Below are 27,454 nucleotides of genomic sequence, written 5' to 3' on the forward strand. Positions count from 1 at the left end.
ACTGGTTGGATCTCCTTGAAGTCCAAGGGACTCTCAAGAGTCTTCTCCAACACCACAGTTCAAAAGCATCAATTCTTCGGTGCTCAGCTTTCTTCACAGTCCAACTCTCACATCCATACATGACCACAGGAAAAACCACAGCCTTGACTAGACGGACCTTTGTTGGCAAAGTAATGTCTCTGCTTTTGAATATGCTATCTAGGTTGGTCATAACTTTCCTTCCAAGGAGTAAGCATCTTTTAATTTCATGGCTGCAGTTATTTTTTAAAACAATCAAAATGAAGGCCCCCCAAAAGTCCACAGTGAACAAAATACTATTATTTTTTTATTTTTTGAGGAGGACCCAAGCCTGAAATCACCTGGCAGAGCTCAGGCCTACCCCACGTTCCAGGCCTGTTGCTAGTCATCGACTTTCTTTTCTCTCTGCTCCTCGTCTACAAGCAACTTCCTAGGAAAGGTATGAGATACATAATTTCTCAGCCTTGTGTGTTCTAGACATTCTCAAAGAGTCCCTTCCTGATTTTAAATAGTTTTCCTTTTTTGACCTAGGAAATGGCTATTTGCTGGAATTCTACAAAAAAACAGAGAAGGCGGGAGGATGATTTGTTAATATCCCCACCACCAGCCACCCCTTTCGTCTCCTCTTTCCTACCTTGGGGGTTTTCCTTGGGGTTCAAGCTTCTGTGGAGGAGAATACCACCACCCCTGAGCTGCAATCCGCCGAACTGCACGTTAGGCCAGTGGATCTAAGGCTAAGTAGGAATCAGAATCACCTGGAGGCTTGCTAATGGTCAGACCACTGGGCCTCACCCCCAGAGCCTTTGTTGAGGGTAAAGCCCAATTTTGCAACTCTAACAAGCTCCCAGGTGAAGCTTGTAGAGCAAGTCGGTGTACAGAGTCTTTGGGAAAAAACACTGCTTGCAGCTGATCTAACTTGACTAAATAGATGTCTATCTAGGGCTCTTATTCCACAACAGTCTCCCAGGCCCCACATCAACTTACTACACATTATTACATTTAACCCCTGGAGATGATCATCAGGGCACCCTATGGCAGCTGCAGCCTTATCAATCTTATTTCATCTCTTTCCTCCTGTATCTCACTTCTGTTTCCTACAAATGGTTGCAATCTGTTGTCCACATATATTCTGCAGTTTTCTCTTCATTATATTTGTGTCATGCCTCCTAATTCTTATAAACTTTTTTCTATCATTGCCTGAGTGATGTCGGGGAGACAAATGTGCATATTTAGGGGAATAAATCATCTTAAAATGGAACTCAGAGGTAAGGATATAAAATGAAAGGAAGATCCCTCTGCTTCAGCTACAAATTTAACTGATTCTCAGGTCACAAAATAGATACATCTCCATCAGGTGAGGTGAAACTCTTCTATATTAGAAGTTGAGAGGTCAGGATCCCGGCTTCAAGTGTCTAACTCAGTGAAAGCATAAACTCTGATACACAAGTTATAGTTTTCTGGGATCTAACGATGTTAAATCTAAACTTTTCCACTGAAATGATCATTTCTTCTTGCTAAATTCCTCATAGTTGCTATTATTCTTCCCAGCAGCTGCTGGAGGATGTCGTGGGGATGCTATTCCTGCTGCTGCTGCTCCTAAGTTGCTTTAGTCATGTCCAACTCTCTGTGACCCCATAGACGGCAGCCCACGAGGCTCCCCTGTCCCTGGGATTCTCCAGGCAACAACACTGGAGTGGGTTGCCATTTCCTTCTCCAATGCAGGAAAGTGAAAAGTGAAAGTGAAGTCGCTCAGTCGTGTCCGACTCTTAGCAACCCCATGGACTGCAGCCCACCAGGCTCCTCCGTCCATGGGATTTTCCAGGCAAGAGTACTGGAGTGGGTTGCCATTGCCTTCTCCGATGCTATTCCTAGTCAGAGCACAAAAGGTTTGAGGTATCATGACATGATCTTCAAGCCATATGGCAATCTATGAGGAATCAGGCCCACAGTACCATGAATCCCAGCCAACTGACCAATGCACAAACTTGATTTTCCTAGCAATAAAAATATTTGCATACACTTGGACGTGTAATGAAGCAGGAAATCTCTAGGAGAAACAAGACAAAGATAATGCATATTCTATTTCAATGATTTAAACCTTAGGGCAAGAAATTAGAGATAAGATGCTAAATCATTCCTTGGGGAGTTTCCGTTTCCACTGAGTCTTTACCATGTTTTTACTGAGTCTTTTCCACTGAGTCTTAACCATAAAGAAAAAAATAAACAAATGCCAAGAAACAAAAACAAGCAATGCCTTCGCCCCAGAACAAATAAAATCACCATGCCGTTCTACTAGACTACAGTCTCCTGGATGTTCTATGGAGTGAAATCTCCTTGAAGGAAGGGTTTTGTCTAATCTGAGCTCTTATGTTTTTAAACAGAATACGGCCAGGTTCTCTCAAAAATAAATTTCTGGTGCCCCACGATGCACAGGTACAAACTTCTTGCTTTTATCCTCCTGATAGTCATGGTTTACTGGCTATTTTTAATCCTGGTACAATGGAATATTCTTGAAAAAAGTAACTGTTAACAAGAAGTGTTCAGCATGAATTGACAAAATTACCCTCTACCTAAGTGGATGTCATTACAATATCATCTAATAGAGAGGGTGTGATAGTTAATAGCTTCTAATAATAGGCTTCCCAGGTGGCATCAGTGGGAAAGAAGTTGCCTGCCAATGCAGGAATAGAACCCACAAGAGACCTGGGTTCGATCCCTGGGTCAGGAAGATCCCCTGCAGAAGGAAATGGCAACCCACTCCAACATTCTTGCCTGGAAAATTCCATGGACAGCAGAGCCTGGTGGGCTACACAGTCCATGGAGTTGCAAAAGGGTCAGACATAACTTAGCAACTAAACAACAACCACAACAGTTAATAAGGATTCAACTCTAGTAAGAAAAGGAAGGTGCCACAGAGAAAATAACTCCACTGTAAAATAAAAGAGGGAGTTCACAGAGTAACAAAGCATGGTGTAGTCTCCTTGCACCACAGACACCACTAGACACTTGCTAGTCGACTTGCTAGTAATCTTGAACCCAGATACATATTAAACTTTGATGTATATCAGATTCACGTGGGGAGCTAATAAATAAAACAGGCTCACTGAAGTAGGACAAGGCCTGGACCTGATTTTTTTTTTTTTCTTTAACCAATTTCCTCCAGAAGATTCTGATACAAAGTAAATTTGTGAAGCACCATGCTTAAGAGCTAACTAAAAAATGAGAGAGGTAACAAAAGAATAATTCAACACTGATGAAGAATTGATGCTTTTGAACTGTGGTATTGAAGAAGACTCTTGAGAGTCCCTTGGACTGCAAGGAGATCCAATCAGTCCATCCTAAAGGAGATGAGTTCTGGGTGTTCTTTGGAAGGAGTGATGTTGAAGCTGAAACTCCAATACCTTGGCCACCTGATGTGAAGAGCTGACTCATTGGAAAAGACCCTGATGCTGGAAGGGATTGAGGGCAGGAGGAGAAGGGGACGACAAAGGATGAGATGGCTGGATGGCATCACCGACTTGATGGACATGGGTTTGGGTAGACTCTGGGAGTTGGTGATGGACAGGGAAGCCTGGTGTGCTGTAGTTCATGGGGTCGCAGAGTCTGACATGAGTGAGCGACTGAACTGAACTGAACTGATGAAGACTTTGATATTGAAGAAATTCCAAAGAGCCCAGGGAAAAGATGTTAGAGATCTCTCTGATACAATGTCTCCATTTATATCCCCAGATATTTCAGAGGGTAATGCCCCAACCTATCTTCGGGTTCTGGACACTGACTCACTACCTTTCTGTGTAGAAAAAGTTTCCAGCTTCTGTATCCACCTCTGGAGTACAGGGGAGAAAAGTGAGACTGCGTTCACTTTTTCTGAAAGGAGGCTACTGGCCTTATAAGGGAGAAAGTGCTTCAAGAAACCAGCTGAGAAGGAACTCTGGCATATTCCTACTTCATTTAAATAATTTTAAAATTAAATTGAATGGAAAAATAATGATCAGTTTCTTCATGTATTTTACATATTACACTCATTTTAGGTGAATAAGAATTTTTCTTTACTGCATTAAAAAAAAGAAAGAAACCCACACACCTATGCTCTCTACCTTATGTTGGTTTTGAGGTTTGTACATGAATTTCATGCTCTGATGCTGACCCACCCCAGAATTCAGTTCAAAACACTGAGGCCTGAAAGTAAACTGGGAAGCACTTCAAAACTGCTTTCTGAAAGGGAAATCCGGTTATTATTTGGGTTGGCCAAAATATTTGTTTGGGTTATTCCATAACATCTTATGGATGGAGTACCAATCCAATACATAAGAATAAAAAAGATGAAAACCACCATTCTCTGTACTGGCTCAATGGGAGGAGAGGCCAACAACAGTAACAGTCCTATTTTTCTTGCCGTGACAAGAACCAAAATGATCTCTGGACTATGGTGCCTTGAAGGATGTGGAAGGAAGATGGACTCTGAATCCTTTAATTCTCTGGGTTTAAGATCATTATGAAGGGCTTGACTACTACATGCTGACTTTCACCTTTCCCAAATTCAAGATTCCATGACTGTCCAATCCCTGCTATCTGGGTTGTTCCTGTACACTGGTAATTAAAGTCTTCTGACTTGGGATTTGATTACTTGACTCCCAGATAAACAAAGAAGTCCCAGGCCCTAGTAATCATGGGCTTAGCCCTTAGCTGCCCTGCCCTGTAGCTGTTCCCACATCCCTTAGAGATGGTTTCCACTCAGTACTGCCCACAGCCCCTGCTGCTAACTGCTAAGTTGCTTCAGTCGTGTCCAACCCTATGCGACCCCATAGACGACAGCCCACCAGGCTCCCCCGTCCCTGGGATTCTCCAGGCAAGAACACTGGAGTGGGGTGCCATCGCCTTATCCTCCCACAGCCCCGGCAGGACACTAAGATGCTGTGACCCCGCGCCCACTGTGAACACATCGGGGACGATGACAGACACGGTATCCCCTTTGATCAGAAAGCTTCCTTTCTGAAGGGGGGGGGCAGGTGGGAAGAAAAAAAGAAGCAATAAAAGTATAATCAGCAATTATACAAAGGACCCTTAAGTCATAGTGCTGTGAAAGCAGTTGGCACTAAGACTTAAAAAATCAACAGATAGGGGCTTCCCTGGTGGGCCAATGGTTAAGAATCCACTTTGCCATGCAGGCAATATGCGTTTGATCCCTGGTCTGGGAGGTTCCTACAGGCTGTGGAACAGCTAAGCACGTGTACCACGACTGCTGAGCCTGTGCTCTAGAGTCCGAGAGCCTCAACCAGTGGCGCCCCACACCTACAGCCTGCGCCCTGCAACAAGAGAAGACACCGCCAGGAGAGGCCCCGAGCACCGCACCTGCAACAGGAGAAGACACCGCCACGAGAGGCCCCCGAGCACCGCACCGGCAACGGGAGAAGATACCGCCACGAGAGGCCGCCGAGCACCGCACCTGCAACAGGAGAAGACACCGCCACGAGAGGCCCCCGAGCACCGCACCGGCAACAGGAGAAGACACCGCCACGAGAGGCCGCTGAGCACTGCACCGGCAACGGGAGAAGACACCGCCACAAGAGGCTCCCGAGCACCGCACCTACACAGCAGCCCCAGCTCAGGCAGCTGGAGAGAAACGCCCACAGGACAAGGAAGACCCAGCACAGGCAAAAAATAAAATAAAATACATAAAAAAAACATGAGTTCCTCGAAAACCAGCTGATGTCACCTGGTTTAGAAGACATTTGCGCATCTTCCTGGGCTTTAAAAAAAATCAACAGAAAACCCAGAAAAAGTGACATCCAAACAGGGCTCTGAAAAATGACCAGATATAAGCTTAACTGGAGGGAACTGGGATAAAGGTCTCTAGGAGATTATTCCATATTCTGAGTCTTGATGCGAGAGGTTGTGTGGCTTACTCAAGGAAATGAGAAAGGAAGTGAGAAAGTTGTGACTGGAACATCCCTAGGAGGCTGGTAAGAATGGATCTGGCTGTGGAGGAAGGAGAGGGAGAGCGGAGAAAGGATGGAAGGAAGAAGTGAGATTAGACAGAACTGCTGGGTCATTAAAGGCTTTAGATTGGGTCCTAAAACTAGTGGGAATACACTGAACAACTTCAAATACCTTTTAAAGACAACTTTGGCCTCTGTGTATAAAATACATTATACAACTAATTAGTAGACTTTTGTAGGAGATGCAGTCAAGAGATGATGAAAGATTCTGTTTGGAGGGTGCCAGCAGACATGGAAAGAAATAAATACAACAAAATATGAATGGTGTAGATAGAGTCAACTGATCTTTGAAAAAGATGCAATGGCAAAATTTAGGGGAAAACACTGTCTTTTAAACAAATGGTGCTGGAAGGCACTACATTTTAAAAAAAGAACCTACATATCTTGTGCATGTGTGTTCAGTCCTGTCCGACTCTTTGCAACCCTCTGGACTGTAGCCCACCAGGCTCCTCTGTCCATGAGATTCTCCAGGTAAGAATACTGGAGTGGGTTGCCATGCCCTCCTCCAGGGGATTTTCCCAACCAGGGATGAAACCCAGGTCTCCTGCAATGGCAGGCAGATTCTTTACCCACTGAGTCACCTGGGAAGCCCACGCATATCATATACTTTTCACAAAAAGCAACTGAAAATAGATAACAGACCTAAAAGTCAAACAAAATATTACAGAAACTCCAGATATTAACACAGGAGAAAATCTAAATGACCCTGAATTTGGTGATGACTCTTGAGATACAACCCCAAAGTCATGATCCATGAAAGGAAAAATTGATAAGCTGGGCTTCATTAAAGTTAAAAACTGTTCTATGAGAGACATTGTTAAGAGAATGAGAAGACCACAAACTGGGAGAAAATGTTTGTAAAACACTTATCTGATAAAGGACTGTTTCCAAAATGCATAAAGATCTCTTGAAACTCAACAATAAAGAGGGGGAGAAACAGTTTAAAACACGAGTAAAACGCCTGAACAGACACCTCACCAAAGGTGATAAATAAATGGCCAATAGCCACGTGAAACATGCTCAGCATCATACGTCATTAGGTTATTGCAAAATAAAACAAGACACCACTACACACTTACTAGACTGGCCAAAATCCAGAAAATTGGCAACACCAAATGATGACAAGGATATGGAACAAAAGGAAACTCACGCATTGCTGGTGGGAATGCAAAATGGTACTTTGGAAGATAGTCTCACAGGTTCTTACAAAACTAAAGATATAGCTACCATATAGTATAGCAATTGCATTTTTTTTTGGTATTAACCCAAGTAAACTGAAAATTCATGTACATCCAAAAAAATGCACATGCATATTTATAGCAGCTTTATTCATAATTGCTAAAACTTGGAAACAACCACGATATCCTTTTAACCTGCGGTACATCCAGACAATGGAGTATTATTCAGTTATAAAAAGGAATAGCTACTAAGCCATGAAAAGACATGGAGGAACATTAGTGAAAGTCGCTCAGTCGTGTCTCTTTGCAACCCCATGGGCTATATATTCCATGGAATTCTCCAGGCCAGAATACTGGAGTGGGTAGCCTTTCCCTTCTCCATGGGATCTTTCCAACCCAGAGACAGAACCCAGGTGCCCCACATTGCAGGTGGATTCTTCACCAGTTGGGCCACAAGGGCATTATAAATGAAAGAAACTGATCTGAAAAGGCTACACACTGTGTAATTCCAACTATATTACTCAGAAAAAAGTAAAACTAAGGAGGCTATAAAAGATTAGTGGTTGCCAGGGGTTATACATTTCATTATACATTTGTTAAAACCAAAAGATACAACACCAAGAGCAAAATCTAAGGTAAGTTATGAATTTGGAGTAATAACAATGTGTCAGTGTAGCCTCATGAATTGTAATAAAGGTGGGATGTTAATAGTGGGGGAGGTTATGCATATGGGGAAAAATGGAAGTAATGGGAACTCTCTGTAGCTCCTGCTCAATTTCGTTCTAAACGTGTCCTTAAAGGTAAGTCGATTCAAAAGAAAAAAAAAAAGTGTTTCTTCAAGACTGGACACGGCTTGGAAAAAATGTTTCTTCAAGATTGGACATGACTTGGTATTTGATAAGAATGTTGTGGATGAGAGAGAGAGAAATTACATTGCCCAGACTTCCATCTTAGATGACTCAGTGGATACAATTGATACATCCAGGGCAATGGGACTAATAAAAAGAAAGGGACAGAGTTAACTCTGAGGTAAGAAAGAAGTTGTAGAGGAAAGCAGCTTCCTGGTTTAAACTTCAAATACTGAGAGTCATTTGGTCTGTCACTTTTTCTGTTTTAGATTTGGAGGTTCTGGCTTTGTATCTTAACATGTTTCACTGGAAAATGAAAGCCATTGACGGTGTTAGGTAGAGCATGATTCCAACAGAAAAATGCAACGGACCTCTTTGTATACATAAAGGAAGGCATGATGACTTACAGAAAAGAATATGGTATGGGGGTCTGTAAGACCTGGGTTCCGAACCAGCCTTGGACACTGATTGGTAGCAGGGCGAATTATTCAGAGCATCGGTCTCTTAGTCTGCTCTGGAGGGACATCTCATCAAGGCCGGTTGTGAGAAATAAAAACCTTTTCAGGACACTGGCACGAAGTCGGTGCCCACACAACGGAAACACGTGTTGGGGTTATATCCTGGGTGCTTTTCACATTTTAACTTGAATTTGACAACTGTTTAAAAATAGAATGCAATTCGGTAAATGGAATAATGCTGAACACACATATGGGACTTCCCTGGGGGTTCAGTGGCTAAGACTCTGGGCTCCCAATGCAGGGGACCTGCCTTCTAACCCTGGTCAGGGAACCCATATGTTTTGGGGGCTTCCCTGGTATCTCAGATGGTAAAGAATCTGCTTGCAACACAGGAGACCTGGGTTTGAGTCCCAGGTCGGAAAGATCCCCTGGAGAAGGGCATGACAACCCACTCCAGTATTCTTGCCTGGAGAATCCCATGGACAGAGGAGCCTGGTGGGCTGCAGTCCCTAGGGTAGCAAAGAGTTGGACATGACTGAGTGACAATCTTTATATATAGAAGTGATGATGTACTAGAAATCTTTTGAAACAACCCAGAGGTGAAGACTTGGTACCATGGCTTTAATGGAGGGCATTCCACTCTTTTCTAGATAGCCTATGTCTTGTTCTTTTGGATAAACCACACTAAGTAATCAGTTCTCGAGACATTTCAAAGCCAGAAACCAAAGGATAGCATGTCTTTTTCTCTTCTGCTGCTTCCTTGCTCTTTCTCCCCTCATTCTTTTCTTACTACCTTCCCAACGACAAATCTTTAGGAGATTTAACTGCAGGTATTCCTAAGTACAACAAAATGGTGTCTGCATTATTCAGTATTAACTAAAGCCCTATTGAGTGCTAAATATGATAGGAACAGAAACACCAACACGCAGAAGATTTAATAGCAAACCTACAAGATTAGAATGGATGTGTGGAGCTTTAAGTAAAGGTATGAACGTCATCCACAAACTAATACACATGTTGAAATAAATAGAATAAGAATTCTCCCATCAATGAGAGCCTGCTCTGTGTAGAGCTGGCATAGTCTAAAACAGTGAGGTCAGTGGAGTAGGGCTCTTTCTGCTTTCACTGTGGTGGCCTGACTGACTAGTACGGGCATGAGTCTTCACGATGAAAACTGGCAGCCCGGCCAGTGGTGACCACACTTGTAGATGCGTCTCCCCCATCAGTGACCTACCCCGTGTCAGCCTTCTGCCTCCAATTTCTGGGGCAGAGCAGGCCAAGTGCAAAAGTATGAAAAGGTTACTCATTATAAACTGAGAAGTAGAAAAACTCATAATTTTTAACACATGTGAAACACATGTTGCCCAGGTAAGACCTTGCACTCCAAATGTCAGGCTAGAACGAATTCTTAAAGCTGAGTTATAAAGCTCTGAAAATAGAGTTTATAATGAAAATGTTGACAGGCTCTCGGAACTGCTATAGTATAGAAAATTTAATATGTCACCTTGTTTTACAAGATTTTACTGGCATAGAAGAAAATTAAAACATTTAACATCTTTCACTTCACCAAATTGCTTTCCTCCTTGAAAGTGTGGGGCCATTTGTGGTGCTATTTCATTTATAAACATCCTTTTTATTGTTACCAGGCTGAACACATACATTCTCAGCTTTGCACTCACGTTTCCCTTCCCAAGCAATAAAATGCTTATTGGGACAGCATTATCGTATAATCTTATTCACATTTTCTGAAGGTATGTTAAGTTGTGAGAGTTCTGATGGGGAAAGGGCTGAAATTATTTACATAGCTGCAAAGGCAATATAACTAATGCCGATCATTTAAATATTTTCCATGTACCTTTCAAAAAGCCTTTTTGAAAAAGAAACATTTGTCCTGCAAACAAATTCTGAGGGAAAAAGACTTCAAAAAGATAGCTTAGTATTGAAGGAAACAAATTTAAACCCTCTGGCAAAATAAGATGACTGCTTGCATTTTTTCAGGTAAGTAGACAACAAGCATAGAATGGGAGAAAGTTTCCTTTGGTAAAGTTTCCATTGGTAAGTCAGTTACCAATGATCAAGATTTGTATGAAACTACAGTTAGTAATCCAAGTCATATTATTAACATGACTCTCTCAACCTAACTAATAATTTTATATAACGGGGGTAACCAGTCAGTGTGCAGAAAGAGAAGGAAGGGTCCCAAGGTTTGATGGCCCAGAGAAAGCCCTTCAAAGCGAGGACAAACTTCACTTAAGACTTTGGCTAAGTGAGAATTAAGAGATGTGTTTCAACATCATTAAAGAACCAAACCAACCTCTAAAGAGTTTGTCCATCCAGAAAAGTTAGGAAGGTACAACATGATCCGTCTTCACAAAGTCATTGACCAGTGGAGGCGTCGTGTGTATGTCTCTGTGTGTGTGTGTTTTATAAGGACACATTATAATGGGAGGAAGCTCACGTTACCATGAGTACAGGAGGATGGAGACTTTCCTAGGCTAAGGGACCAGGTCAAGATTTCTAAAGATGGATTGCATGAATATAGTCTTTAAAAACATTTTAAAAAGGAAGATGAAAGATGGAGCATAATGGATGGGAAAGGAAGACATAAAGGATGAAAAGCCGTGAGCATCAGAACATGCATGTTTAGGAAACTGCTTTTGAATTGCGAGGTTGGGATTGACGTCATGCGCACCGCCATGTGTAAAACAGCCGGTGGGGAGCTGCTGCATAGCACAGCGGGGGACACGAGGAGAGGGCGGGGTCGTACATACACAAAGAGCTGACCCACTTCATTGCACAGCAGAGACTAACACAATATTGTAAAGCAACTATATCTCAATTAAAACAACAACAATACAAACAAACAAAACTAAAGGGAAGAGTATGGAAAGGATCACAGACGGGGCTAAAGGCCCGGGCAGAGGCCAGACTCTGAAGGGTCTTTAGGCCACCAGAGAGTTTCTGCTCTTCTGTGGGTGCCAGTATGCCATTTTGTACCTAAAAGTAGCCCCAAGCTATCTCATGAAGTGACATCTACTAGAAGACTCCTTTCACACCAAGCAGGAGAGCAAGGGAATCCTAGGACTCAGCTGAGATGTATTTTTCTAGAATGCTGTAATAAGAATCTCTCTCTCTCTTTTTTTTTTAAAGTGAGGCAAACACTTGTAGCTGTTAAATAACAGTGTCGAGTCATCACTACTCATTGGAGTGAGCAATAGACTTCAGTGATATTTACAAGCTAAGGAGAAGCCAGTTGGATTTTCTCGGTCAATGGTAGTAAGCAAACACTGACCACTGATGTTTAGGTCCATGGTAACAGAATGTTCTTGAATATACAGGATCTATTAAAATGCTGATACTCTTTAACTCAGAGATGACACTGCTAGGTAGAGAACTAGAACAAGTCTTAGAGAGCTTGTCAGAAATACACACACAAGAGTATCCACTAAATACAAAGTGTTATGTCTATAAATAAATAGCAAAAATGAGAAAAAAATAGAGACAAACCAAATCTCTCTCAACATACAAATAGTATATCAAAAAATACTATGGAGAATTAAAAACTATGAGGCTGATCTGTAAGGACAAACAGAACCGTGCTAAGCTATGTCATTAAGTGAAAAAAACAAGTGACATACTATTTATAGGATAATCAGATAATCTCATTTATGTTAAAAACAAGCAATAGAAGAACTCCAAACTATTTCTGAATAATGCTGCTGCTGCTGCTAAGTTGCTTCAGTCGTATCCGACTCTGTGTGACCCCATAGACGGCAGCCCACCAGGCTCCACCATCCCTGGGATTCTCCAGGCGAGAACACTGGAGTGGGTTGCCATTTCCTTCTCCGGTGTATGGAAGTAAAAAGTAAAAGTGAAGTCTCTCAGTCGTGTCCGACTCTTCGCGACCCCATGGACTGCAGCCCACCAGGTTCCTCCGTCCATGGATTTTCCAGGCAAAAGCACTGGCGTGGGGTGCCACTGCCTTCTAATAGCTGCACCAATTTACATTCCTGCCAAGGGGTTCTTATCCTCCATATTTTTGCCAACACTTGTTATCTTGTCTTTTGTTAACAGTCATTTTCACAGGTGTGAGATGATATCTCATTGTGGTTTTGACTTGCATTGTAATGATTAGTGATGTTGAGCACCTTTTCGAGTACCTATTGGCCATTTGAATGTATTCTTTGGAAAATGTCTATTCAAGTTCTTTGCCCATCTTTAATTGGATTTTTTGGAGGGAGGGGTTGGCTATTGAGCTGTATGTGGCCCTTATATATTTTGGGTATTAACCCCTTACCAGATATGTGATTTGCAAATATTGTCTCCCATTCCTTGGGTTGCCTTTTTCATTTTGTTGATCATTCCTTTTACTGTGCAGAAGCTTTTTAGTTTGATATAGGTTCCACTTATTTATTTTTACTTTTGTTGCTTTTGCTTTAATCAGCAAAACAGTTTGGAGTTCCTTCAAAAATTTAGAAATAGAACTACCATATGATCCAGCAATTTTACTTCTGGGTATATATCAGAAGGAAATAAACTCACTATCTCAAACTGGAAAAAAAAAAAGTTTGTAGTGTATAGAAGAAAGAAACCAGATGACTGTTATTAATAGATTGAATGCAGTATCAAATAAAGATTTTTATAGAAAACAAACAATGGAAACAGACTGTAGGTTAGTGACTGCCAGGGCCTGAGGGGGGTGGGGGATGGATATGATAAAAATATTCCAGGTTTAGAAAAGAGTGATTAATGTGCAAATAGTGAATGAATTACATACTTTTAAAAGGTGACTTTTATGGTATATGAACTAGTTCTTAATAAAAATTAAAAAAAATTACATCTGTGTTTGGGGTGAGGATTAAAGGAGACATTTACTTCATCTGAAACTATATCTTTCAAACCTTGGCCACTCCTGGACTGAGACTCAGTTGGAAAAAACCTTAAAGAAACAGCCACATGTTAGCTCATAATCTACCCAATGCCCTGTGGGACCCAAAGGATGCCCCTGGAAGCAGTGCTTAGATCAAAGAAACACTAATTATTTTTTATGTCATGTTCCAGCCTTTGGAAATGAATTCTCTTTGCAAGAGGAGTCACAAAAATCCAATCTAATAAAATCAACCAGCACTGAAACTTAATGTTGAAGCTATATAGGCTTTATTAATCTTTAAAACACTTTCTTAAATAGATTCCTAGTTGGTGAAATGTTCCAGGTTAAAAAAAAAAAATCTCAGCAAATGAAACCTCATGAATAGCCCTTTGAAGGGTAGTAAAGATTCAGGTTACAATTTAACAAAGGACAAATATATTTTTAATAAAATAAATTTTTTATCCATGTGTCTAAAAGGAAAACAAATTAGAGGGAATACAAATCAAACAGCTTTTATAACTTTAAATCAAGAGATTTAAAACTACTTTTAAAAAAGACAACAACAGCAAAAAATGAAGTAACAGGCCTAAAAGGACGTCACTTGTGCTAACCACACACATTGAACAGTGCCTCTGATTACTCGGTCAGCATCAGTAAAATCATCTGCCCAACAGAGCCCCAGGGCTTCCCGGGTGGTGCTAGAGGGAAAGAACCTGCCTGCTACACAGGAGACATAAGAGACGCGGGTTCAATTCCTGGGTCAGGAAGCTCCCCTGGAGGACGAAACGGCAACCCACTCCAGTGTTCTTGCCTGGAGAATCCCATGGACAGAGGAGGTTGGTGGGCTACAGCTCATGGGGTTGATGACTCAGACACGACTGAGCAACTAACCCACACTTCCTCCAAAGGAAAACAACCTTGCCTGAAACAATCCACTCCTTGTTAGAAATTTCCTTTTTCCTCCACTTCTGCCTATACGGCTTTTTTTTATTTTTTTATTTTGTTCAGTTCTTTGGAGTTCCTATCTGCTAGATGGAATGTTGCTTGATTCATGAATCATTTAGTAAAACCAGTTAGATCTTTAAATTTAATCAGGTGAATTTTGTTTTTTTAATATGACATAGAGGCTTTGCTAAGAAGAGTCAACTAAATAGAAGGATGTCTGTGTGTGCTCTGTATTTATGTCTAAATATCTCTGAGTAACCTAGGTTAGAATACAGACAGGGTAAATTCAATTGTTTAAAGGTCATCAGTTCAGTCATTTCAGTTCAATTCAGTTCAGTCGCTCAGTCGTGTCCGACTCTTTGCGACCCCATGAATTGCAGCATGCCAGGCCTCCGTGTCCATCACCAACTCCCGGAGTTTACTCAGACTCACGTCCATCGAGTCAATGTGCCATCCAGCCATCTCATCCTCTGTCGTCTCCTTTTCCTCCTGCCCCCAATCCCTCCCAGTATCAGAGTCTTTTCCAGTGAGTCAACTCTTCTCATGAGGTGGCCAAAGTACTGGAGTTTCAGCTTTAGCATCATTCCTTCCAAAGAAATCCCAGGGCTGATCTCCTTCAGAATGGACTGGTTGCATCTCCTTGCAGTCAATAGGTGACAGAATACAGATTCTCTTATACACATACATCCCCACTTATACCATTATCCATAGAACTATTTACATGCAATTACACTGACCTGAGCTCACTAGATTCTGAGGCATACAACCTTGGGACTTTATCATCCTCTAGAAATTAGACCAGCTCCGTTGGGTTCCTGAACCTAATTCCAACGTGTGTGTGTGAAGGTGATTTCCCACAGCAGCAGCATCTTTCTGGACATCAGTGGGTGTCCTTACAGTCCAACTGGATTCTGACACCTATCCGTCTGCTAGGAGACAGCCATTGGATTCCACAGGTTAAGGAATTGGTCCTGCAAGACGGTTTCCCTGCCTGCCCACCTCAGATGCCAGTCATGAGTCCAGGTTGTTAACTGTGCTTCTGACTAAATGGCTGTACAAATCAGAGGTTCCTAATGACCTCCTCCTTGGGCTCAGTTAATTTGCTGGAGTGGTTCACAGAACTTAGAGAAACATTTTACTCACCAGGTCACCAGTTTATCGTGAAAGGATGCGACTGAGGAAGAGCCAGATGGAAGAGACGCACAGGGTAAGGCACGCGGAAAGGCGGTGGAGCTTCCACGGCCATGAGTCTGACTCTATGACCACGACCATGACTCTAGCCCAACACCCCACCTGCTATCAACCTAGACTCGCTAGGCCTCTTCTCCTTTTGAGTCTCTATGAAGGCTTCATTATACAGGCAGGACTGATTACATCACGGACATGAGTGATCGATTCCACCTCCAGATCCTTTCCTCTACCAGAAGTCATGGGGGTAAGACTGAACGTTCCAGCACTCTCTTCACTGGCAAGCTTGGTTCCCCAGGCAACAAGCCCCCATCCCGAGGTGGGGTTCAGAAGTCACCTCATTAACATAGCAAAAGACTCTCTCACCACTAGGAAATCCTAAGCTTTTAGGAACCCTGTGACGTTATTGGGATAAAGACCAAATATAAATTTCTCCTTATAAATCACATTCTCACTGCCCCACAGCTCTACAGGGCCTCGTTACAGCTGGTTCCTTGATACCTGAATGGCATTTAGAGACAAGTCCCAGTTAAGGAGTGTGTGAACTATGCACTGCCTCTCACACACACACACAAGAAAAATTAATTGAAAAAAAAAAAAAAGACTGCTTTTCAGATGCTTTGGGAAGGTTTCCCAAACTGCCTTTCAGTTTAAAACACTCTGACTTCTGGGACTAAGGCAAGAGGTTTTGTCTTTTATACAAAGTCTCCAAAGAACTTTCAAAATGTACCTCTGAAAATACTATGTCATATTGTACTATATGAGTGTGTGTATATGTATATATACACACATATATATATATGTCTGGGTGTAAGTGTGTGTATATTAATGCATATACACATTCCCAGTATATTGTGAAATGAGGAAATATATTCAGGATTTACTGTGATTATTTATTTGCTATCAAAAATGTTTATCATTGTTTTGTTGCTCTTGTTTTATGCTAAACTCATAATGGTCCAAAGCAAGTTACAGCTACATTAAGAATATATGGCTTCTTTTTGCACACTAATGGCTCCCGAATCACCAGAAATCAACTCCGATTTATCCTAATTCTCACGTCTACTGAATAATAGGCAAATTTAGCAATTACACGATAAATGACCAACAAATTAGATTACTGAATATGGAATATATATATATATATATATCTTATAAATATAAAGTGGACCGTTAAAAAGCAATACCTGGTGGGTTACAGTTGATGGGTTGCAGAGTCGAACACGGCTGAGCGACTAAGCACAGCATACCACATGCCTTCTCCTAAAGAGGTGTGCTTTCACTGATGGTATTCAGTACTCTCATCTCTGTGTATGAATCTTGATGGGAAAAGTCTAAGACGATTTAGGGACTACATACACTGAGATTTTCCATGTGTCTTCTAACTTAGTTTTTAGAACATTCCCTAAGTTTGAATGTTTCCTTAGTTTGCAGAAGAAAGCTGCATCTAATATAAGTATCTTCATTCAAAGATCTTCAGGTAAGACTAAATTTAAATAATACACTTTAGCATAGGCATAAAAACCTAATAGAAAAAAAAATCAGTACCAGTGATAGGTGCTTAAAAGTAAAAATGTTTTATTAAAGGAATCATCAATCATCATTTCATCAGAGATTCACAGTGATGCCACCTGGTCTATCTACTTTCTCTGATTTATCTTTGTTAGCCTGACACTTATCAAAAAGCAACAACAACAACAACAAACCCTCTTGTATTCCAAAGGGGACTTCTAGAATTCAAGAGTTTTTGTTTACTCGATCACAAAGAGTCAGACACAACTAAGCGACCAACACACACACACACACACACACACACACAAACACACACCACTGTACTATTTTACTATTTAATATTCGTATCACTAAACAGTATTACTATTTTAGATATTAATTCCTGGTTTTTATTACAGCACCAGCAACAATCACACTGTAACGAGCTTAAGGGTGGAATGAAAAAAAAGTGCTCTTAAGATACTGAATTTTAGAGTGAATAATTAGCTATTTCCATTGTCATATGAATTAGAATTCATAACAAAGGAAAGGAAATGAAAGGTTGGAAGATTGTTTAAAGTTATTTTGTTGGTGTTTCTAATATAAAAAGCCCTGTCAGGCTTGTTTTTGTAATTTTTATCACGTAGAAGATTTCTTTCTACTCTGCATATTTTTTCAGTAATATATTTCTATACTAATTTTATTGCACAGCTAACTGACTTAGGAAGGAGGCAACTAAAAACCTACTCTTTAAAATGCGATTATTTAAGTTGAGGGTGTGGGAGTGTGTGAGTAAGTAGGCATTAGGACAATATTAGTGATTATTCCAGTTTTATTTGGCAATAAAACTAAAAGAAAATTATAAGATTAACACACATACAACAATTACTTACAACACCACAGTTCTTCCTTATATTTTCTTTCTAGCCCTTGTTTTAACCACAAAGCAAAAGGAACATTTAGCTAAATGAAGATAATAAAGACCATTAAGAATTATGCAGTTAGAACAATGAATTTTCCTGCTTACCATTTGAAAATAAATAATATTCCTATCAGTATAAAATCTAAAACTTTACTCTATATCTGAACCTTCCCCAAAATAGAATTTTGAGAGCATTCAAGGGCACTGGGATACATTTTCCAACTTGCTTCACTGAGTGAACTTGACCTAGGCAAGATCCTTATATTTGTTTCTGTAGAGAAAAGGAATATGAGCATTTTTTTCCCTTGCTGTTTCCTTTCTATAACATTTGACTGGCCCGAGGCAATGTAGTTTATTCTCTCTTCTCTTAAGACAAGCTCCCTTTCCTGTTTTCTTTTAAGTAAAAACGTAAAGGTCAGGTTATCATTTCACAAAATGCTCCATTCTGGTGAGGCAATTTTAGCTCCTCTTACCATAATATGCTTTCACTAATTATTTCATAACTCATTTAAATGGGAGGCATTCTGGAAGAGAATTCACTGAAACAACTCCTCAAGTAAGTAATTATTTTTTTTAAACTCAGGGGAATTTTAATTATAATGCCCGTGTTATTTAAAAGCAGAGTGCTACAATTTGCATCTTGAAACATCTATTGTAATAAGGAAGTAAAAAAAAAATATGCTCCTGAATGAAATAACAACTCAAGTAAATGCAATTTAGTTGGCCTTTTATTGTCTTGATTTTCAAGAAATAGAAAAAAAAATGCAAATTTGGCCTGAATTATAAAACCACTTAACAAGATAAAAGATAACCAAAATTTTGCCCCTACGAAGATTATTTATAAGCTTATTTTAAAAATCACATATTCTGTCCATTTCAGGAAAGATTTATCTTGTGTTATTATTTAATGTATAGTAATGATAAAACATCCAAATCACAGTGTTTTCCCATGCTGGAGAGAGAGGAAAAAATCTTTCCTTTACCCTTCTAGCTTCTTCTAAATGGTCTAAGAATTAAATTGACATAAGACCAATTAATAGGGGAACATAATAATTAATTTTGTACATATGAAAATCCCAGATACATGAGAATGTAAGAGAGCCCACATATATGAGAAGCTCAAAGATAGAAAAGCAAAATGTGGTATGTATTTTATCCTGAGCTAAGGAATGAGATGGGAAACAGGGCCTCCAAGGACAAGAGGGTCAGTCATAGGAATACGAAGAGCAGACATTTGGTAATAAGATATCTGTCCTGCCATGTAGATGGGGCCACTTAGATAAAACTTATCTCTGGTAATAACTCTTTTTCTGGGGAAAAAAAAACCCCAATTTAAATTCTTCATTTGTTAAGAGACAGAGAGTACTTTCTCTTGAGCCCAGCGGATCTCCACTGCTTTCTTGTGTGGTCCTTCAATCGATAAGCTGTGTCAACTCTTTTCAACCCCATGGACTGCAGCACACCGGGCTTTCCTGTCCTTCACTATCCGCTTTTAGCTCAAAATAATCCATATGCCAAAAGTAACACATCTTGGGGAGAGCTGTTCTGAACCCCTACATCCATAAAGAATTGACATTTTCAAGGGAATAATTGGATAAATGAAATCTACTATTATTTTCCCCTTAGTTTATATTTTTGAGAGTTTTATTAATTAAAAAAATAAGTGACTGAATAAGCGGGGAACTATTCACAGTATCCTTAACCCTACTTCTTGCTATACAGTTCATGGAATTCTCCAGCCCAGAATACTGGAGTGGGTAGCCATTCCCTTCTCCAGGGGACCTTCCCAACCCAGGGACTGAACCCAGGTCTCCCACACTGCAGGAGGATTCTTCACCGGCTGAGCCACAAGGCAAGCCCAGTCCTTACAGTGAGAAGCAAACGATAAGAGAATAAGTGTGTGCCAGTTAGACAATCTGAATTCTAGTCTCTGCCCATAGACAGTCATTACCTCTCTTCAGTTTGTTCTCTGTCATTTTGGGTATCTATATTTCAGAACTTTTTTGAGCATCATGAGGTAATGCATATAAATGCATTGTGCAAAGAGCGAAGTATTATTTAAAAAAGCAAGTCAATGCTTTCAATACTCAAGCTGTAAGTGCTTAAAAATTAACAAAAAAGGAATCTACTTGGGCACAAGTGCTCTATAATATATCCTGTGGTCAGTGTTTTCTCACACTGGGGAGGAGAGAGGGTCCCCATTCATGCCCAAGAGTGTGAATACAAGCAGAGGAAGCACTGAAGTTCTGACTCATTGGAAAAGCCCCTGATGCTGGAAAAGATTGAAGGCAGGAGGAGAAGGGGATGACAGAGGATGAGATGGTTGGATGGCATCACTGACTCAATGGACATGAGTTTGATCAGGCTCTGGGAGTTGGTGATGGACAGGGAAGCCTGGCGTGCTGCAGTCCTTGGGATCACAAAGAGTGGGACACGACTGAGCAACTGAACTGAACTGAACTGAGCTTCTCAGAGCCCTGCAGGAGAAGTGGATGGGCAAGTGGTCATGTGAGTAGGTGGGTGATTTGGATGGTGGCTGTGTGGTGGTGGTGTAATTAGGAAAAACGAGTAAGATGGTACTTTCATGATTATCCGAAGGAGCTCCATTGTGATCTGGTTTTCTTACATATTATTTATTCTTTCTTTTTCTTGAAGGTGAGATTATGTTAAACTCTCAATCTAGACCAACTCCTGTAGACCCAGCTTGCGGCTGCTGCTGCTAAGTCACTTCAGTCGTGTCCGACTCTGTGCGACCCCATACATGGCAGCCCACCAGGCTCCCTCGACCCTGGGATTCTCTAGGCAAGAGCACTGGAGTGGGTTGCCATTTCCTTCTCCAATGTATGAAAGTGAAAAGTGAAAGTGAGGTCGCTCAGTCGTGTCCGACTCCCAGGGACCCCATGGACTGCAGCCTACCAGGCTCCTCTGTCCATGGGATTTTCCAGGCAAGAGTACTGGAGTGGGATGCCATTGCCTTCTCCAGTAGACCCAGCTTAGGTGAACCTTTTTCAGTCGTAAGGATAATAAGGAGGCTTGGTTGAGAAGATTGCCCCGCATTTTTTTTTCCTCAAAAATGACAGCAGATATTGCTTGATCTAGACTCAACACAAATCACATTGGCTCCACTGACGTAATGGTACATGAACTTTTGAAAAATGATTTTGTAGTCAAACTGATTTTGGCACTGCGGGCCAACAAACAGCATAGATTCAACCCTTCGGAAGCTCAATTCAGTCTTGCCAGTTGGTCCTTATGGACTGCAAAGGCAGATATCTGATCCAAGATGAGATTATTTATGGCTTAGGTTTTGCAGCCTGTATTACTCTCTTCCCTCCTCCCCCAAATATGTTTTGCACCATCACATGGGAATACTGAAAGCTATCATTTCCTAGTAACAGTAATTGTAATAACACAATAATAACCATTATTAAGTCTACATATACCATTGCTGCTATTGAACAGGAATCTACTCTGCACGATGGCTTTACATCTGAGATATTCTTTGAAAGCATCACAGCCTTAGGAGACAGATTATTATTATGTCTGATTTACAGAGGAGAATCCACAGGCTCAGATAGCTGACAACTGATGATACAGGAAAGACACGCCTGCCCAGATGCAAACTCGTCCTGAAAGTTACAGGAAGAAACAAGGAAGCTGGCACACACCTTCTATTTTCTCAAGTAGCCTATGAATATTCCAGTAGAGTCCATCTTCTAATACTTAATTAACTTGTAGACTATTGAGATATCAATCAACCTGATATCAAACAGTCAATCAAACTCTTCCCATCAAGAGTAGGGACAACAAACAGGCAAGTCTAACTAACCAGATCAGGTTCAATAACAAAGAAGTGGAAGAAGAAGAAAAGGAAGAAGATGGCATTGGCCAAAAATTCTCCACAGATGGTAGAAAGCCCCACATCTTCATTGGTAAAACAAATATCTACTGAAAAACTACTAAACAAGTCCAATGATTTTTTAGGTACTGAATGAAAAGAATAGGAGGAGAAGTTATATAAACAAAGTCTGACTCTGCTTCACTCTCCAAGTGCTCTCAATCTGAAGGTTCTATACAAGGCAGAGAAATACTGTACCATTTTAGATTAGAGCTGCTGCTGCTGCTGCTAAGTCGCTTCAGTTGTGTCCGACTCTGTGCAACCCCATAGACGGCAGCCCACCACGCTCCGCCGTTGCTGGGATTCTCCAGGCAAGAACACTGAGGTGGGTTGCCATTTCCTTCTCCAATGCATGAAAGTGAAAAGGGAAAGTGAAGTCGCTCAGTAGTGTCTGACTCTTCGCGACCCCATGGACTGCAGCCTACCAGGCTCCTCCGTCCATGGGATTTTCCAGGCAAGAGTACTGGAGTGGGGTGCCATTGCCTTCTCTGAGATTAGAACTAATTGGATACAAATACAAGTCTCAAGTTTCAGCCAGCACTGGCCAAATTGCTTTCAAACAGAGATTTAATATCCCAGGCGTTCCTTATTGATAGAACTCACAATTCCCAGAAATACTGACAGTCAGTAGCCCCTTACACTGAGATGTTTAACAGGATGCCGAATGGGCTGGTAGCATTTCACTTCTCTTTCTTACTCTCCCTTTCTCTCCAGCTAAGTGCACATTCAGGGGCTTAAAGAGCACTTGAGAAGTTACTAAAAAACAGAATGAATGGTGCATGGCAAGATCATTGCATAAAATGAGCTGATTGATTAAATGCAGATTTCATTTGCCACATTTCTTTTTATCAAAAGACTTCGAGAAAGCAAAAATGGAAGAGAAGCATTCTATTAAATGGGCTCTACACAGCACCTGAGGGTAGAGAACAGATTTTTTTTCTCATTTAAAGCAAAGCTACCTGTTACCTTTTAGGAGTGACTGGTTTATTGACTGCTAATGCTTTAAAATGAGATTAAATCAGGCCCATGGTCTTTATTATGGGGAAGATATATTCCCCTTGTGCATTCCAGTGGTTCGGCAATCTTAACCTCAGCAGACATAACATTGATGTATGCTGTGTTGCCAAAAAGCAAGGTAAGTGTTTAAAACGCTGTGAACAGCCTTATTGCCTTGAAATGATACAATCTAATATGAGACTGTAACTCAGTGACTGAATCTGCCAGCCTATCCTTGTACAGAATATGAAAGTCAAAAGTCGAAGTCACTTTATTTTAATATCTCACAGGGAAGGGGTTATTCTTCATCTTGCCATTGAAACAGAACATGCAAAACTGGATCTAGATCAAAGGAAACAGAAACCACAAATTTTCAGGATATTTTCATTAACAGCACGTATGTGTGTGCCTTTCAGAAGAGGCATCAAAATACCAGCCTGATTCATTCAGATCAGCAGAGCTACCTTATATTGTGGGCTTCCTTTGTGGCTCAGCCGGTAAAGAATCTGCCTGCAAAGCCAGGAGATCTGGGCTCGATCCCTGGGTTGGGAAGATCACCTAGAGAAGGGAAAGGTTACCCACTCCAGTATTCTGGCCTGGAGAATTCCATGGACTGTGTAGCCCATGGGATCACAGAGAGTCGGACATGACTGAGCAGCTTTCACTTTCACCTTGTCTTGTGGACAACTGACAGATGGAATCTCAGTGTCTGAAAATTCTCAAATGTGGGAAAATCAAACTATACCCTTTCTGCTTCATTTGGAGCACTCCAGGAAAGCAGTTTTTAACTTAACCTTCAGCAGTTGCTCCACTTTTCTTTTTACCTGTATTATTACTTTTTAAAATATTTGGGCTATACTGCATGGTAGGTGGGATCTTAAGTTCCCCGACGAAGAACTGAACCCACGTCCTTACGTTGGCAGTACGGAGACTTAAGCCCTGGACCACCAGAGAAGCCCCTCACTTTTCTTTTTATTCAGTCATCACTAACTTGGACTTTCAGTTCTCTCTACACTCTATGCCCTGTCAAATTTCAGCACTCATCCCTCAGAGATCCCAGGTGGCCGACAGCCTCAGTTTCCATGATTAAGATGCCACCTCCCATGGCTCTCGAGTTAAAGGAGAGATTCTGTATCCATGCTTCAGTCTAGCATTGCTAAAGCAGGTGGGGGTACCATTAGGTAGGTGACCAACTATTGTAGCTTTACTGGGGACTGAAGGAGTTCTCAGGATAGAGTACGTTCAAGTGCTAAAAGAAGGTCAGTCCAGGTTAGACCAGGATGGCTGACCACTGTATCCCCAGGGGAAGACCCTGCTTACCGGGACACCTTTGCCCTAGGAGAGTCTGCTCTAACTAAATATGAAAGAGAGTCCTTAGTGGGGAAAAGAAGTCAGAAAAGAGTGGCAGGAAGCTGAATTTACGTACTCATTGTTTATCTATGAGGTCTGATTTTTTTTATCATCCTCTGACAAAAATCCCTTTTTTTTTTTTCCCAGATTTTTCACTCTCTTGCATCTTCACTAGAAGAGTACACGGGGAAGTGGTGGCCCTGCCTGACGGTCCAAGCATATCTTATTGCTGAAAATGAATCCTCATTAGTTTTCCTGGATATAGAAAAACCTGCAACCTGGGAAAGGAAACCAGTATAAAGGACCACATTATGGCCTATTCACTTCAGTGACTAGAACTGACGGTTAAGTTAGAAAGGAGCCGACTAAGGGAACCCTTCAAACCTGTTAACCTACTTGAAGGTCTAAATTTATTTCCGGTTGGAGACATTTGCCTTGTTTTGTGTCTAATATCAAAATTAAAAACAAAAACAAACAGAATCAAAACAGAACCAAAGCCCAGCTTTTAGCAGAATCATTATTGAAATGAGTAAAAATTTAACTCCTCTCCCCACAGAACTCTTAAAAGAAATAATTATGAGCTGTCCTCTAATAAAAATAAATGGGGGTCCATCAACAGAGGAATGGATAAAGAAGATGTGGTACATATATACAAAAGAACATCACTCAGCCATTAAAAGGAATGAAATAATGCCATTTGCAGCAACATGGATGGGCTCAGAGATGTCACACTGAGTGAGGTAAGTCATACAGAGGAAGGAAATACCATATGACACCCCTTATATGTGGAATATAAAAAGAGATGATACGAATGAAATTACTTACAAAATAGAAACAGATTCTCAGACCTAAAGAATAAATTTATGGTTGCTGGGGGGAAAAAGGGGGGAGAAATAGTTAGGGAGTTGGGATGGTTATTTTCATCCCTTTCACTGTTCACCCAAAACTATCACAACATTGTTAATCAGCTATACCCCAATACAAAATAAAAAGTTTAAAAATAATAATTAAAATAAGTAGGGCAAATGGATTACAGAACATTCAGTACTGTTTCTTTCAAAGTCTACAACCTTTCAAAATATATATAAAAGAAAAACGTTTCATCTTATTATTCAGTTATTGAGTCAATACATTATCAAGTGTAAAGATATTTGGAGGCACTAATCAAATTTTTACTTTTCATTTAGAGATTTACATATTGTAGCCAACATAATTAAAATAAAATCCACTGCTTTAAAGGTAAAACATTCATCAGTGTCTCTTTTGCTGTCTCGTACACAGGGTTATTGTTATCATCTTTCTAAATTCCATATATATGCGTTAGTATACTGTATTGGTGTTTTTCCTTCTGGCTTACTAACAGTCTTATGGACTCTGTGGGAGAGGGAGAGGGTGGGAAGATTTGGGAGAATGGCATTGAAACATGTAAAATATCATGTATGAAACGAGATGCCAGTCCAGGTTCAATGCACGATACTGGATGCTTGGGGCTAGTGCACTGGGACGACCCAGAGGGGTGGTATGGGGAGGGAGGAGGGAGGAGGGTTCAGGATGGGGAGCACATGTATACCTGTGATGGATTCATTTTGATATTTGGCAAAACTAATACAATTATGTAAAGTTTAAAAATAAAATAAAATTAAAAAAAAAATAAAGGTAAAACAAACAAACAAATAAAAACAAGAACACACATGCACAAACTCCAATTTTTCATCATTCAGTTCAGTTCAGTTGCTTAGTGGTGTCCGACTCTTTGCGACCCCATGGACTGCAGCACGCCAGGCTTCCCTGTCCATCATCAACTCCTGGAGTTTGCTCAAACTCACGTCCATCAAGTTGGTGATGCCACCCAACCACCTCATCTGGTTGAGGTTAGGTGGTTGGATGGCATCACCGACTTGATGGACAAGAGTCATTTTCATCATTTCATCATATGTCATTTTCATCATTAGTGACATTGTAAATGGAATTAATTAGAATTTTTTTTCTATTAGTGAAAACACTTCCCTTCAACCTAAGTGTTGGATCAACTTGAATGAAATTTTGTTTTGGAAAATCTCATAATGTCATGTTAATGAGATTAACCTGAGATTCTTTTACTATTGAGATTCTTCTACTATTTTCCAAGTTAATTCAGAGAAAAAGTCAACCAGGACTATGAGAAAATAAGCATACATATTTTTACATTACTTTTCTTTTTCTTAAAAATATACGTTGTTTCCTCAAAGACTAGTCATTTCTTTTCAATCTCAAAAAACGGGAGTAAAAAGAAGAGATGGAAAAGGAAGAGGAAAAAAAGGAAACACCCACTCACCTGCTACCGCAACTCTTGCTGTCCGACTCACAATTGACCCAGCGTCCCCTAAAGATGCCTCGCATTGGTAAAGTCCCTCGTCCGGCTTATGGTGCCTGGAGTGAAGTATGTTTTGTATCAACAGAGACCCATTTGGAAGTTGCTGCTTCCGTTCGTCCATTCCCAAGGCGAGGTGGATGCCGTCTTTCTTCCACTTGATGACGGGGACTCCCCGGTCAGACTCCGCGGAGCAGTTCAGGAGGACGTTCCCTCCGCGCATAGTGACGGCATCCGAGGGCTCCGACAGGAAGCGCAGGGATGTGAAAGACTTGATCTGGAAAGCTGGAACGTCAAAGCACAGAGAAATACGTTCACTTCTTGTAAAAGATCTCACGAGGCAAGCCCTGGCCTTCACAAAACTTTTTCCAAACAATCTGGGTCTTTGAAAAACGTGCAAGAAAAAGTGAAACTTAAAAACAAAGGGGGACTTGCTTCTTGATCCAGTGACTAAACCTTCACCTTCCAATGCAGGGGGCGCCAAGTTCACTCTCTCTCGGGGAACTAAGATCCCACATGCCTTGCGGCCAAAAAACCGAAACATAAAACAAAAGCAATATTGTAACAAATTCAATAAAGACTTAAAAAAGTAAATAAAAGCAAGGATGTTGTATTAAAGAAGGGGAAAAGTGTCCAACTGAGATAACCACAGCTAAAGAAACTATTGGTCCCAAAAGTAATAATAAGAAAAATTAAGAATTTACAGAAATCTAGGCAAGGCTATCATCACATACCAATCCATACTTGAAAATTTAGAAGAGATCAATACATTTTCCAAATCAAACTAGGTATCTTAAAGCAGTAATGGTTAGTGGTGGGGCAGCTAAGATTTGAGGATATTTCTATCTCTGGATTCTGATTATACTATTGATTAAATTATCCCCCCAAAATCCATTCAGACATGGTATTCCATTAATAACTACAACAGAAAAATCAACCCCAA

General features: G+C 40.8%; 1 protein-coding gene across 1 annotated transcript in view; it reads right to left on the reverse strand.

The window, feature by feature from the left end:
* DCC (DCC netrin 1 receptor) overlaps positions 1 to 27,055 on the reverse strand; it is an 838,683-nt gene extending 811,628 nt beyond the window's left edge. Inside the window, exon 1 of the mRNA XM_010854834.1 lies at positions 26,476 to 27,055. Within this exon, the coding sequence (XP_010853136.1) occupies positions 26,476 to 27,055 (580 nt within the window). The remainder of the gene's footprint in view (positions 1 to 26,475) is intronic.
* Between the last annotated feature and the right edge of the window lie 399 nt (positions 27,056 to 27,454).

Source organism: Bison bison, unplaced genomic scaffold, assembly GCF_000754665.1.
Source record: "Bison bison bison isolate TAMUID 2011002044 unplaced genomic scaffold, Bison_UMD1.0 scf7180017864349, whole genome shotgun sequence".
In the NCBI taxonomy this organism is placed as follows: domain Eukaryota; kingdom Metazoa; phylum Chordata; class Mammalia; order Artiodactyla; family Bovidae; genus Bison; species Bison bison.